At 33.6% G+C, this 14,915-nt stretch overlaps 1 protein-coding gene across 9 annotated transcripts in view; it reads left to right on the top strand.

Moving 5' to 3' along the window:
* DOCK7 (dedicator of cytokinesis 7) overlaps window positions 1-14,915 on the top strand; it is a 203,101-nt gene that overhangs the window by 38,795 nt on the left and 149,391 nt on the right. For 8 of the 9 annotated variants that reach the window (XM_061411757.1, XM_061411749.1, XM_061411751.1 and 5 more), the window contains exons 5-11: window positions 898-1,027; window positions 1,122-1,334; window positions 1,653-1,738; window positions 2,616-2,682; window positions 3,606-3,755; window positions 7,503-7,583; window positions 9,731-9,896. In XM_061411757.1, coding sequence (XP_061267741.1) covers window positions 898-1,027; window positions 1,122-1,334; window positions 1,653-1,738; window positions 2,616-2,682; window positions 3,606-3,755; window positions 7,503-7,583; window positions 9,731-9,896 — 893 coding nt within the window. Of the gene's footprint in view, window positions 1-897; window positions 1,028-1,121; window positions 1,335-1,652; window positions 1,739-2,615; window positions 2,683-3,605; window positions 3,756-7,502; window positions 7,584-9,717; window positions 9,897-14,915 lie in introns of those variants that run through there. The other variant, XM_061411756.1, reaches the window with a different exon arrangement.

Here is a 14,915-nt window from a genome sequence, read left to right on the forward strand (position 1 = left end):
TAATCTTGGATATTGGGTTGTTTGGAAAAAAGCTTGTATTAATTTAAGAGTTCTTAGCCTAATATACATATTATATAACAATATATGTTAAGTATATATATATTTATATACACACACACACACACCCCCACAATGGTGTAGATCTTGCTGTTTTTCATTTTAGAAGTCTGAAGCTTTAGGTTGCTTGAGATCTTTTATACATAATGAGATATAGCAAAAATTTTTTTTGGCTGTTTGGAACTTTATGGTTCAATGCTTTCTCTATATTTTGCCTTTTAAAAATTTACACTGTTATGAATGCAGTTTATATTTTCTACTCTTTCATTTTATTTTTAACCTGGCGTCCCATCATTTCCTTGTACTGACCAGTTTTCTTAATTGAAAGTACAACTTAAAATACAGTATATCCACAGGATTGTCATGAAAAGAAGGACATTATGATTTACCTCTGGAAACTCATAATCTGCTGTCTAGTTGGATTAAAGGAACTTTGGATGGATGTTTTCTTAAACCTTTGGTTAAATGTTTAATGAGACTCCCCTGGTGGCTCAGACGTTAAGGAGTCCGCCTGTAATGTGGGAGACCCCGGTTCAGTCCTTGGGTCAGGCAGATCCCCTGGAGAAGGAAATGGCAACCCTCTCCAGTATTCTTGCCTGAAAAATTCAATGGATGGAAGAGCCTGGCAGGCTACAGTCCATGGGGTTGCAAAGAGTCGGACATGATTGGGTGACTTCACTTCTTCTTCTTCTTAAATGTTTAATATACTCAAAACTGCCAGAATATATTCTTACTATGTAAAGAAATGGTATGGAGAAGAGTTAGCTTATTATATAATGATGATGAAAATGAAAAATTTTCAGAAAATTGATATTTATTTAACTATTTTATTTTGAATAGATATCATAAACTGGGAACAGGATTTAATCCTAATACATTAGATAAACAGAAAGAAAGGCAAAAAGGTTTGCCGAAGCAGGTGTTTGAATCCGATGAAGCTCCAGATGGCAACAACTACCAGGATGAACAAGTAATACTTTTATTTTTAAATGACTATAAGGCGTTCTTTTGAAATAGTTTATTTTTTATTCATTGGTTAATAAATTTAATGTTTTGCATGGCAGGATGATCTTAAAAGACGTTCAATGTCAATAGACGATACTCCAAGGGGTAGCTGGGCCTGCAGTATTTTTGACTTGAAAAATTCACTTCCTGATGCTTTGCTTCCCAACTTACTTGATCGAACTCCAAATGAAGAAATAGACCGTCAGAATGATGACCAAAGGAAATCAAATCGTCACAAGGAACTCTTTGCCTTGCATCCATCACCAGATGAGGTATAGATATTTGGATAAAGAACCAAAAGATTATAGAGGTAGATGTTTTGGGAGTATGAACTGTATATATTAATAGTTTTATGATAAATGTAGGGAATAAAACAATGGAAATATAGCTATGCTTTTTGTAAATGAAATATAATTGAGCACACTTATAATCTAATGACTTTTGTTTGAGGATAAATAGGCCATTCTTTTCTTTGCATACTTGTGAAGACTTAAAGTAGTAGGTTAATAAGATAAGTTCTTAAACAATAAATTGTCAAGGGTTGAAACATGGTAAGCATGTTCACTTGGGTGCTGCTTGTCAATTTGCAGGAAGAGCCAATAGAACGACTTAGTGTTCCTGATGTGCCCAAAGAACATTTTGGTCAAAGACTTCTTGTAAAATGTTTATCACTCAAGTGAGTATTTATTTTGTTTACTATATAACTTTTCTTTTCTGGAGTAATGTTTTGAGTGCCAGTATAAAAAAATCCTAGTGGATTTTATACTTGTGTTTGTGTCCCTTAGAAAAGTATTGTTCTATACATAATTTTAAATGCTTCCAAGCATTTAACCTTACCTGTGAAGCTGAACTTCAGAGCACTTTTGGCTCACAGGTGAAGATGACTCTTTGCCTCAGTTATATAATTGTCTTAAAACTTGAAAAAAAAATTCACTGAAATCTGTAATATTTATCAGACACTGTTCTTGGCTTGAGGAATATCAATAGTATCTTTTTCCTTAGAGTTGATTTTATATTTGTTTCATGGTGTGTATTAAGTCGCTTCAGTAGTGTCCGATTCTTTGTGATGCTGTGAACGGTATCCCTTGGGCTCCTCTGTCCATGGGATTCTCCAGGCAGGAATACTGGAGTGAGTTGCCATCCTTTTCTCCAGGGGATCTTTCCCACTCAGGGATCAAATCCACGTCTCTTGTGTTTCCTGCGTTGGCAGGCTGGTTCTTCACCACTAGCGACACCAGGGGGTGGACTTTTTTTTGAAGCTTTTGAAGTATGTGCTAATAGTTGATTTAGACTGTGGAAGATATTCATGGAAAAGTGTGTTCAAGGAAGATGGGTAGTATAGATGGTATAACCCAGTTAGATAGAAGTACAAGGTATAGAGGGAATTTATTTTTGGAATGAGAATTTCATTCGAACTGTGTATTTTATGTATATATTTGTTTATTTATTTTTTAAATTTTATTTTATTTTATTATTTTTTTAAATTTTATTTTATTTTAAACTTTACAATATTGTATGTATATATTTAAAACTCATCCTTCTTCTTCCTAAAGGTTTGAGATTGAAATTGAACCCATTTTTGCAAGTTTGGCTTTATATGATGTGAAAGAAAAGAAAAAGGTAAGGTTATATAATTTGAACGTAGTCTTTTGTCACAGTCCGAGGTTCTGGAACCTGTTTCTAATTTGTTTTATAAGAATGATTTTTTGAGACTATTATTAAACATGGATTTTTTTTAAAAAAGAAAATAGAACTGTGAGACATTATTTTCCTACTGTAAAATAGTTTAGTTGACTTATTTTTGTTTCATTGAAAGAGTTCCAAAAAGAAGTAGCAGGAGCAACTTACTTTTAGTGTAAGAAATAGAAAAAAAAAACTAGAAAAGCATCTTAGGCAAATGATGTATAAAGAGTTAGATTGATGGTGACAGTGAAGTTTTGTTGATGTAATTTTTAAATTCTCACTAGCTGTTATTAAAAGATCATTTATTTATATTTTAAATATTCTTATCTAAAATATTGCTCTTGGTTTTGCTGTTATATCTTTGTTACACTTAGGAGTTTTTCAGAGGACTTATCATACATCATTTTTAGTATTCAAAGCCTACCATGTAGTAGAAAGTTGAAATGCCTTTAATGACTTCTGCTGTCAGCATATTGTGGATTTCTGTAGTGGGACTCTACTCCAGCATCTTGTATTTCCTAAATCACATCTTCTGAAATGTTATTTAAGTTTTCAAAGACTCAACTTGGGGTAATTCATCTTAATAATAGTTTCTTTATATACTTTATCAAAAGTTAAATTTCTTACTAAAAGAGTATGGGATATGGTTCTTTAGAATATGTTTTTGCATTAATTTTTTTTCTTTGATTTAGATATGTAAAGATCTTTATATATCTTCACTGATAGTGAAATGTATGGTACATTGTATGTTAGTATAATTGTTTAATATTTGTAATATTTTAAGACTGAATATTTATGATTTTTGTGAGTGTTTATAAAATGCACAGTTTTTAAATTTAACATATGAATATGTGTTTTAGATTTCAGAAAACTTCTATTTTGACCTTAATTCTGAGCAGATGAAAGGATTATTACGTCCACATGTACCACCTGCTGCCATTACCACCCTGGCAAGATCAGCTATTTTTTCTATCACTTATCCTTCCCAAGATGTTTTTCTTGTAATAAAGGTGAGAATAATGTTAAATGTATTTGTTTATTTGTGTTATGTCTGTGTACTTGTCTGCCTGTCAATATCACAAGCTTTTTAAGGTCAAAGATTTTATCTTTGCCTATTTTTTCATGTTAATATTTTTTAACATAATATTGGATGTATACTATAGCTGCTACCTAAATTTTTCTTGAGTGGGAAGCTTTATTAGAATTCTCTAAATAAGCAGATCAATAGGAGGAAGATACATATACACATCGAGGATTGCTATGTTGTAGTCTTGAGAATCCATCTTTGAGAAACCTTAGTCTTTGTTCTTGAGGTCTTCAACTAACTGGATAAGGCCCACCCACATTATGAAGGGTAATCTGCTTTATTCAGTCTACTGATTTACAAGTTAATCACCTCTAAAAAAATACCTGCACAGCAACATCTTGACTGGTGTTTGATAACTTAGCTGCATTGGCATATTAAGTTAACCATCTATGGTTATTTGGATATGGAGCTATACTGTGGTTTTATCATGCAGTTCCTAAATTATATAAATACTAAAATCTAAATCATTGAAATCATGGAGCATTATGATTTGACTATCAATCAATTAGGAATAAGGATTACAGATACTAAAATTTGAATATTACTAAGCTATCTAGCTTAGGATAACTTAATAATTATTTACCTTAACTTGACCTTGACTTGAGAGTTGCCTAAAATATAGTCTTTAATCATTTTACCTTAAAATTATCATAAAAAGGTAATGAATTTTATAATAAGGTTGTAAAGTAGATTGTCATGAAATGAATTTTATTTACCCACAGGAATAATGTCCTAATTTGTGGATAGATTCCTATGAATTCAGGTTAAAATAAATCTTAGTTACAATGAACAATTCTCCAAGCAAAGATTTATTTATTTATTTATTTTTTCAAGCAAAGATTTAGCAGCAGTGGTCTTCAGAAACTTATAAGTAAAGTTCTAGATATTAAAATAATTGACAAATGTCTATACACCATTATTTTACATGGGAAAATAGTAAGTTTTCATAAAATAGAACATATTTGAGGGAATGAACTAGAAAGATAGTGATGATGATTAGAATACTGTCTGCTTAAAAATGAGATGGTTCATACCATATGGTCCCAGTTGTGTAAAATAAATACACATATACCTAAACACACATAAAAATTTGTATATAAACAGAAAAAGACTTTTGTGTAATTTCAAAAATAGGAACAAGTTAAGATATATACAAATTTTAAAGAAATTATATTTAAAAGTTTTCTTTTATCATAGTCCAGCAATATAATTTTGTTTTTTGAAAGAAAAATTACCTTGGTCTATGTATTAGTTAATTATTCCTCTACAAGAACAAAAAGACAAAAATCTGAGTGGCATCCAGCAGTAAGCATTTTTTGAGTTCATGCATCTAAGTTGTCTGGTGGTCAGCTGGTCTAGGTTGTACTCTGTTGGGTGCTTGTGCTCCTTCCAGGAGTCTGTAGGTTGGTCAGTTGATTTACATACTTCATTCAGTTAAATCACCAGCATCACAGAGAAGCCCAGTGATACCGCTGAGCCACCAGGGAAGCCCAGTGATTAGTGAAGGGCTTCTCAGGTGGCTCAGTGATAAAGAATCCATCTGCCAATGCAGGTGATGTCAGTTCGATCCCTGGGTCAGGAAGATTCCCCTGGAGAAGGAATTGGTAACCCATTCTAGTATTCTTGCCTGGGAAATCCCAGGGACAGAAGAACCTGGTAGGCTACATACAGTCCATGGAGTCACAGAAGAGTCAAGCATGACTTATCAACTAAACAACAACAGCAAACTGATTAGTGATGTTGAGCGTGTTCATTATATGTTTCTTAGACATTTGTTTGGCTTCTTTGGAGAAATGTCTGTTCAAATCCTTTGCTCATTTAATAATCAGGTTATTTGCTATTCTCTTGTTGAGTTGTAGGATTTATCTGTTTTGAATATTAATTCTTTATCAGTTATATGATTTACAAATATTTTCTCTCTCATTCTGTGAGTTGCCTTTTCACCCTGTTGATTGTGTCCTATCATATAAAAAAGTTTTAAATTTTGATGTAATCCAGTTTAATGATTTTTACTTTTGTTGCCTTTGCTTTTATTGTGTAAAATCCAAGAATCTATTACTAAATCTAATCACATGAAGCTTTTCCTTTATTTTTCTTCTAGGAGTTTTACAGTTTTAGGGTTTTTTTGGGGGGGGTCTTTGATCTGTTTTGAGTTAATTTTTGTATATAATGTGAGGGTTCAACTTTATTCTTTTGCATTTAGGAATTCAGGGTTTTTTTAAACACCATTTGTTGGAAAAAATGTTCTTTCCCCATTGAATAGTCTTGGCATTCTTGTAGAAAATTATTTAGCTCTTTACAGTTTCCAGATTACAAGTCTTTCAGCTTTTTGGTTTATACCTCAGTACTTTATTCTTTTTGATATTATAAATGGAATTATTTTATTAATTTCCTTTTTGAATTGCTTGTTAGGGTATGGAAATACAACTAATTTTTGTTCATTTTGTATCGTGTAACTTTGCTGACTTTATTTATTTATTTATTAGTTGTAAAAACTAAGATCATGGCATCCGGTCCCATCACTTCATGGCAAATAGATGGGGAAACAGTGGAAACAGTGGCTGACTTTATTTTTCTGGGCTCCAAAATCACTGCAGATGGTGATTGCAGCCATGAAATTGAAAGACGCTTACTCCTTGGAAGGAAAGTTATGATCAACCTAGGCAGCATATTAAAAAGTAGAGACGTTACTTTGTCAACAAAGGTCTGTCTAGTCAAGGCTATGGCTTTTCCTGTAGTCATGTATGGATGTGAGAGTTGGACATCCTTAGCTGAGCGTGGAAGAATTGATGCTTTTGAACTGAGGTGTTGGAGAAGATTCTTGAGAGTCCCTTGGACTGCAAGGAGATCCAACCAGTCCATTCTAAAGGAGATCAGTCCTGGGTGTTTATTGGAAGGACTGATGTTAAAGCTGAAACTCCAATACTTTGGCCACCTGATGCAAAGAGCTGACTCACTGGAAAAGACCCTGATGCTGGGAAAGATTGAGGGCAGGAGGAGAAGGGGATGACAGAGGATGAGATGGTTGGATGGCATCACCGACTCAATGGACATGGGTTTGGGAGTTGGTGATGGACAGGGAAGCCTGGCGTGCTGCGATCCATGGGGTCGCAAAGAGTTGGACACGACTGAACTGAACTGAACTGAATCATTTTTTTGTGGAATATTAGGATTTTCTGTGTAAAAGATCATGTTGTCTGTAAGTAGAGATAATGTAAATTCTTCCTTTTTTAATTTGAATGTTTTTGTTTCTTTTTTGGGTTTCCTTTTTCTTGTCACATTGCTCTGGCTCAGACTTACAGTATTTTGTTCAGTAGAATTGGCAAAAGTTAACATTCTTATCCTGTTCCTGATCCTAAAGGAAAAGCTTTCAGTTTTTCAACGTTGAATAAGATGTTAGATGTGGACTTTTCATAGATGGGCTCATATTGGGGTAGTTTTCTTCTTTTCCAAGTTTGTTGAATTTTTTTTTTTTTATCATGAAAGTGTGTTGAATTGTCCAGTTCTTTTTTCTGCAGTAATTAACATGGTCATGTGGTTTTGTTCTGTTATTTTGTTAATGTGATGTATTAAGTTGATTGATTTTTATATGTTGAACCATCCTTGCATTCCAGGCTGATTGCTTTTATTTTTAAGCTTAATTAATCTTTCCTTTTTTTGCCTTTGACAGCTAGAAAAAGTGCTGCAGCAAGGAGACATTGGAGAGTGTGCAGAACCGTATATGATTTTCAAAGAAGCAGATGCCACCAAGGTAGAATTTCTTGCCTCTTATTCCCCCCACTTTCATAGTCATTAGCAGTCACTCTCCATTCCCCACAGATCACCAAACCCAATCCTAAATAGTCTCTAATCTCCAAAATTATAATCTGAGAGGATGCCATACTGAGCATATTAAATTTTACTACTAAAATTTTCTTTTCTTTTTCTGATGGCATGCTCTTTCTTCTTTATTACCTTTGTCATCTAGTTTGAGTCATGTGCTATGCTATTCTTTGACATCTCCCCAACCCCCAAACTAGTTGACTCTTAAATTTTTTTCTTGGAGAGAAAGTAATTCAGTTTAATTCGTAAATAATGAAAATTTTCTGTATTTACAAAATAGTGATTTTTTTTGTTTTTTTTTTGGCTATGCTTTGCAGCTTTTGGGATTCCCAGCCAAGAATGGGATCCATGCCCCCTGCAGTGGATTTATGGAATTCAAACCACTGGATCATGATTTTTTTTTTTTTTTTTTTACCAGACAGTGATTTTGATGAAACTTTTTCTAGCAAAGCAGGTGTATTTTGGATATCAGTCTAGTGGCAGATAATTAAGGAATGTTGTAAAAATAGAAAATATACTCTCCCCTTTGCCATCAGACAACAAATTTATAGAATTTGGATAAACTTATAAAGCAAAAATAGTTGGTGAATAATTGGTACCAAATTCTAGGTTCTCTGAGTTAGCTATAAGAATAAAAGGTGATTTTTGGATCTTTAAACACATGATTTAATGTCAAACAGGCAGGAGAAGTGTGCTTGAGGAGTATTGAACAAATCACCAAAATTTAGAAAATTGTTGCTTTCTGTTTTTCTGAGATTTATAACAAGAATTGAGCCTTTTTTTGCTATTATGGGTACATCTGAGCACACGATGTTCTCTGATTCCTAGATCCTAGATATCTGGTTGAAAGTAGGGTTAAAGTATTCTGTCTTTCCCCAGGTTGTCATTTTACAAATTAAATTTTCTCTGTTATATGAAACTCATAGGTGTGTCATTGTGGCTTGTTTCACTCTTCCCTCACGTATTTACACAATTTCGATATGGGTCCTTAATTTTCTGTAAGTACTCCTAAAGCAAGGACCTATTTTGGAGGTATAATAGATATAGCAAAAAACATTGTTATCATTTCGGTATCCCTTCATCTTTTCTCAGTCCTGAGTCCCATGGTAGGACACTGCCATTAGAGTATGACCTCACTGACGTCCTATATGGAAAGAGCACATGAGAGATTTTGGTGTAGATTTTCATCCTTGAACTATGGATTGACTATTGCAGGCCACATTGGTGTTTGTTTCAGGGATGGCCTAAAAGTTGAGCCAGCTTCAGGTTGTCTTCTAGATAAGCATGTACTGTTTGCATTATTAGTCTTTTTCAAGGGTTTAGTCCCCTTGTACTTTTTTTGATTGCTTCTTTTATCACAATTCTGGACATATTATTGTTGGTCTGTTTGTGCACTACCTACTTCTACATCGTAGTTGTCATAAGTTAGTGATTATTTCAAAGTGGCCCAAATGCTTCCATCTTTTTTTTATAGAATAAAAAAATTTAATAAGTCATAACCTAGAATATTTTGTGATTGACAGTTGATGACTGAAACATGGCTATATTTCTTTCATAAAATAGTACATGCAGTACATTAACATGCTTGACACTTGCTCTCCTTTCTTTTATCCCAAAATAAGATCATCACAAACAAATTTTACAGACTTTTAGATGCATTTGTAGAGCTGGTTAAGGTTCTTTAGTAGTTAATATAATGTTAATTGGGGCTTCCCCAGTGGCTCAGCAGTAAAGAATTGGTCTGCAATGTAGGAATTGGCAGGAAACGCAAGTTCAATCCCTGGGTGGGGAGGATCCCCTGGAGGAGGGTATGGCAACCCACTCCAGTATTCTTGCCTGGAGAATCCCATGGAAGAGGAGCCTGGCAGGCTACAGTCCATAGGGTCACTAATAGACATGACTGAAGCAAATTAGCATGTATGCACACACTGTTAATTGATTGCTGAAAGGTATGGATTGTTTTTCCATTTTGCTGAGAATTGAAGATTGTTAACTTTTATATTTTCCGTTATGATATAGCCTTTAATTCATTTCTTTTGAGCATAATCATATAATGTATAAAGTTTTGTTTTACAGAATAAGGAAAAATTGGAGAAGCTGAAAAGTCAAGCTGATCAGTTTTGTCAAAGACTTGGGAAGTATCGCATGCCTTTTGCTTGGACTGCAATCCATTTAATGAATATTGTTAGCAGTGCTGGAAGTTTGGAAAGAGATTCTACAGAGGTAGAAATAAGCACTGGAGGTAAGAGTGTTTTATATAAAATAGTTCTGTAGTTTTTGCTTACATAGGCTTGTTTTTTTGGTCAACTTTGCAATGTAATGAGGCATTGAAAGGGTTTTCTTTCTCTCCTTAACATGTTTATTGAGATGTAATTCACATATAATTTACCCATCTAAGGTTTCTAATTCAGTGTTTTCTGTTATATTCATAAGGTTCTGCAACTGTCACCACAATCTAATTTTGAAACACTTTCATACTCACTGGTGGTCACTGTTCATCCTCCTCAAGTCCCCACACTCAGTGCTAACCGACCTGTAATCTGTTCAGTCTGTATGGATTTGCCTGTGCCAGATGTTTCATATTGATACAATTATACAATATGTAATCTTTTGACTACCTTCTTGCATTTAGCATAATGTTGGAAAGGTTCATCCATGTTGTAAATGTGTCAAAATTTTATTTCTTTTTATTGCTGAATAATAGTCCCTTGAATGGATATACTACATTTTATTATCCATTCATCAGTTTATGGACATTTGGATTGTTTCAACTTTTTGTTTATTATAAATAATGCTGCAAGGAAAATTCATGTACACGCTTTTGTGTGGACATATGCTTTCATTTCTCTTGGACATATAGCTAGAAATGAAATTTCTGGTAATACAATTCTTTGTTTAACCTTTTGAAGAACTGCCAGACTGTTTTCCAATGTGACCACACCATTTAAAAATTACACTAGCAGTGTATGAAGGTTCCAGTTTCTCTACATCTTTGCCAGTACTTTTATTATCCGTCCTTTGAATATAGCCATCCAGGTGAAGTGGTATCTCATTGTGGTTTGGAATTGCCTTTCCCTGATAGCTAATGATGTTGAGTTTCATTTTGTTTGCATTTATTGTTTGTACATCTTCTCTGGAGAAATATATAATTATATCCTTTTCCCATTTTTTAATGACTTTTTTCTTACTATTGATGCTCATTTTTTAACCAGCTTTTTTTGTATTCTTGTCATTAAGTTATAATTAATAGTTATAATTTATAAATGACTATATAATAATCATTTATATATTCTAGATTTGTTGTTGTTCAATCATTAAGTCGTGTACAACTCTTTGTTACCCTGTGGACTGCAGCACGCCAGGCTTCCCTGTCCTTCACCATCTCCTGTGAGATTGCCCAAACTCATGTCCATTGAGTCAGTGATGCCATCCAGCCATCTCATCCTCTGTCGCCCCTTTCTCCTCCTGCCCTCAATCTTTCCCAGCATCAGTCTTTTCCAATGAGTTTATCTCTTCGCATCAGGTAGCGAAAGTATTGGAGCTTCAGCTTCAGCATCAGTCCTTCCAGTGAATATTCAGGGTTTATTTCTTTTAGGATTGATGGTTTGGTCTTGTTGTCCAAGAGACTTTCAAGAGTCTTCTCCAGTGCCACAGTTAAAAATTATCAATTCTTCAGTGCTCAGCCTTCTTTATGGTCCTACTCTCACATCCATACGTGACAGCTGGAAAACCAAAACTTTGACTGTATAAACCTTTGTCAGCAAATTGATGTCTCTGCTTTTTAATATACTGTCTAGGTTTATCATAGCTTTTCTTCCAAGGGATAAATGTATTTTAATTTCATGGCTGTAGTCATCATCTGCAGTGATTTTAGAACCCAAGAAGATAAAATCTGTCACTGTTTCCACTTTTCCCCCATCTATTTGCCATAACGTGATGGGTCTGGATGCCATAATCTTCATTTTTTGAATGTTGAGTTTTAAGCCAGCTTTTTCACTCTCCTCTTTGACCCTCATCAAGAGGCTCTTTAGTTCCTCTTCAATTTCTGCCATTAGAGTGGTATCATCTGCATATCAGGGACTGTTGATACTTCTCCTGGAAATCTTGATTCCAACTTGTAATTCATCCAGCTCAGCGTTTTGCATGATGTGCTCTGCATATAATTTAAATAAGCAGGGTGACCATATAGAGCTTTGACGTACTTCTTTCCCAGTTTTTTTACTAGTGCGTTGTTCCATGTCCAGTTCTAACTGTTGCTTCTTGTCCTACATATTCTGGATACAAATCCCTTATCTAATAAAGGATTTGAAGATTATTTTCTTCCATCCTGTGATTGTCCTTTTACTTACTTGATGGCATTGCTTGAAGCACTGAAGTTTTATATTTTGATGTTCAGTTTCTTTGATTTTTTTTCTTTTGTTGCTTGTACTTTTGCTATTATACCTAAGATAGCATTACCTAATTCAAGACTGAAAAGCAGCTACTTGTGTGTTTTTGTCTAAGAGTTTTATAATTACAACCCTTACATTTGGGTATAGTTCATTTTGAGTTAATTTTTGTACATGATAAGAATTACTTACAAGGGTTAGCTTCATCTTTTCCAAGTAGATATCTAGTTGTTCGTACACCATTTGTTGAAGAAATCATTCTTGCCCTATTAAATGGTCTTGGCATAATTGTTGAAAATCAATTGACAGTAGATATGTGGGTTTATTTCTGGACTGTCATTTCTGTTTCATTGATAGATATGTCTAAGCTTATGCAATTTTTATACTGTCTTTATAATTTTAGCTTTGCAGTAAGTTTTGAAATTGGGAATGTGGGTCCTCCAGTTCTTTTGACTATTTTGAGCTCTTGTATTTTCATAAGAAGTTTAGAATCTGCTATTAATTTCTGCATAAAAGCAGCTGGAATTTTGATAGAAATTACACTGATTTGGTAGATCAATTTGGGGAGAGTTTCCCTTCTAGCAATAATAAGTCTTCCAATCCATGAAATGTTTTTCCATTTATTTAGATCTTATTAAGTTTTTTTAATGGTGTTTTGTAGTTTTCAGTGTACAAGTCTTGCCCTTTTGTTGTTAAATGTATGTTCATGTGTTTTTTTGTTTTTTGATGCTATTTTAAATGGAATTGTTTTCTTAATTTCATTTTTATAATGTTCATTTCTAGAGGTTGAAATACAACTGGCTTTTTAATATTGATCTTGTACTTTGAAACCTTTTGAATCTTTTAACTATTTTTTTTCTTCTTCTCTGGATTCTATATACAAGATCATGTCATCTGCAAATAAAAATTGGTTTACTTTTTCCTTTTCCATTTCAATGTCTTTATTTTTCTTTTCTGATTATCTTGACAAGAACCTAGTGTATAAGTTTTAAAAAAGTGGTTTACTGTTTCCTTTTCCATTTCAATGTCTTTATTTATTTTTCTTTTCTAGCTATCTCAATAAGAACCTAGTGTATAAGTCCTCACCTTATTCCTGACTTAGAGGGAATGCATTCAGTCTTTTCACTATCAAGTATGATGTTTGCTGTAGATTTTCTATAGATGTGATACAGTATTTTGAGGAAGCTTCTTTCTAGTCCTAACTTTTTGAGTGTTTTTATCAGGGAAGAATATTGGATTTTATATTAATAAAATGATTTCTCTGCTTTTATTGAGATGACTTGTCTGGGTTTTGTCCTGTAGTCTTTTTGTATGGTGTATTGCATCAATTGATTGGTTTTGGATGTTAAACTAATCTTAAATTTCTGGGAGAAGTCCCACTTGGTCATGATATATGTTAATAATTTTTATAGATGTTTATTTAGAACCTGTTTCCTAGTATTTTGTATAGTGATTTTGCTTCTATTAATATGTTCCTGAGGGATATTGGTGTATAGTTTTTCTTCCTTGTAATCTGTGATTTTGGTATCAGGATAATACTGGTGACATAGAAATGAATTGTGAATTCTTATTTCTGTTTTTGGAAGAGTTTGTAAACAGCTGGTGTTAGTTTTTCATTGAAAGTTTGAAAGTTTTCAGTAGTGAAGCCATTTTGGCTTGGTCATTTCTTTGTGGTAAGTATTTTCTTTACTAATTAGATCTATTATTTTAGATCTATTCATATTTTCTCTCCCTTCTTGAGTCAGTTTCAGTAATGTATATATTTCTAGAAAAATACTCATTTCATTCAAATTATCTTATTGTTGTCTAATCTGCTGACCTACAGGTATTTGTAGTTTTTCAGTATAATCCTTTTTCTAAGATTTGTAGTGCTGTTCCCTCTTTCATTCCTGATTTAAGTAATTTGAGTCCTTTTTATGTATTTGTTCTTCATCACTTCAGTTAAAGTTTTAAAAATGTTGTCTTTTTGAAGAGTCCATATTTGGTTTCAATGATTTTTTTTTACCTGTTGTTTTCCTAGTTTATATTTCATTTATTCCCATTCAACTGTTGTCTTTTTTGATACCCTTTCTAATGTTTGCTTTGGATTTAGCTTTCTCTTCTTTTTCTGGTTTCCTAAGATGTAAACTGGAGAAGGCAATGGCACCCCACTCCAGTACTCTTGCCTGGAAAATCCCATGGGCGAAGAGCCTGGTAGGCTACAGTCCATGGGGTCGCTAAGAGTCAGACACGACTGAGCGAATTCACTTTCACTTTTCACTTTCATGCATTGGAGAAGGAAATGGCAACCCACTCCAGCGTTCTTGCCTGGAGAATCCCAGGGATGGGGGAGCCTGGTGGGCTGCCATCTGTGGGGTTGCACAGAGTCGGACACGACTGAAGTGACTTAGCAGTAGCAAGATGTAAATTAAGTTACTGATTAGAGACCTTTCTTTTTTAATATAAACATTTGCAACTATAAATTTCCATATGTGAGCTTCCTTAGTGATATATTAAATGTTTGGGGATTTTATGTTTTCATTTTCCTATATCTTAAGTGTTTTTTTAAATTTCCCTTGTTATTTTGTCTTTGATTAATCAGTTATTCAGAAGTGCACTGTTTAATTTCCACATGCTTATGAATTTCCCAAATTTTCTTTTGTGATTGATTTATAGGTTAATTTCTGTTACTCTTGGAAAACATATCTTAGATGATTTAAGTCACTTGGAATTTATTGTGTTTTGTTCTGTAGCTTAGTGTATAGTCTTGTCTTGGAGAATTTCCTGTGTGTGCTTGAGAAGAATCTATATTATGCTTTTGCTTAGTGTAGTATAGACTGTAGATGACTTTTAGATCTAGTTTGTGTATAGCGTTGTTTGTTTTCTATTTCCTC

This window comes from Bos javanicus, chromosome 3, assembly GCF_032452875.1.
Source record: "Bos javanicus breed banteng chromosome 3, ARS-OSU_banteng_1.0, whole genome shotgun sequence".
NCBI classification, from domain to species: Eukaryota; Metazoa; Chordata; class Mammalia; order Artiodactyla; family Bovidae; genus Bos; species Bos javanicus.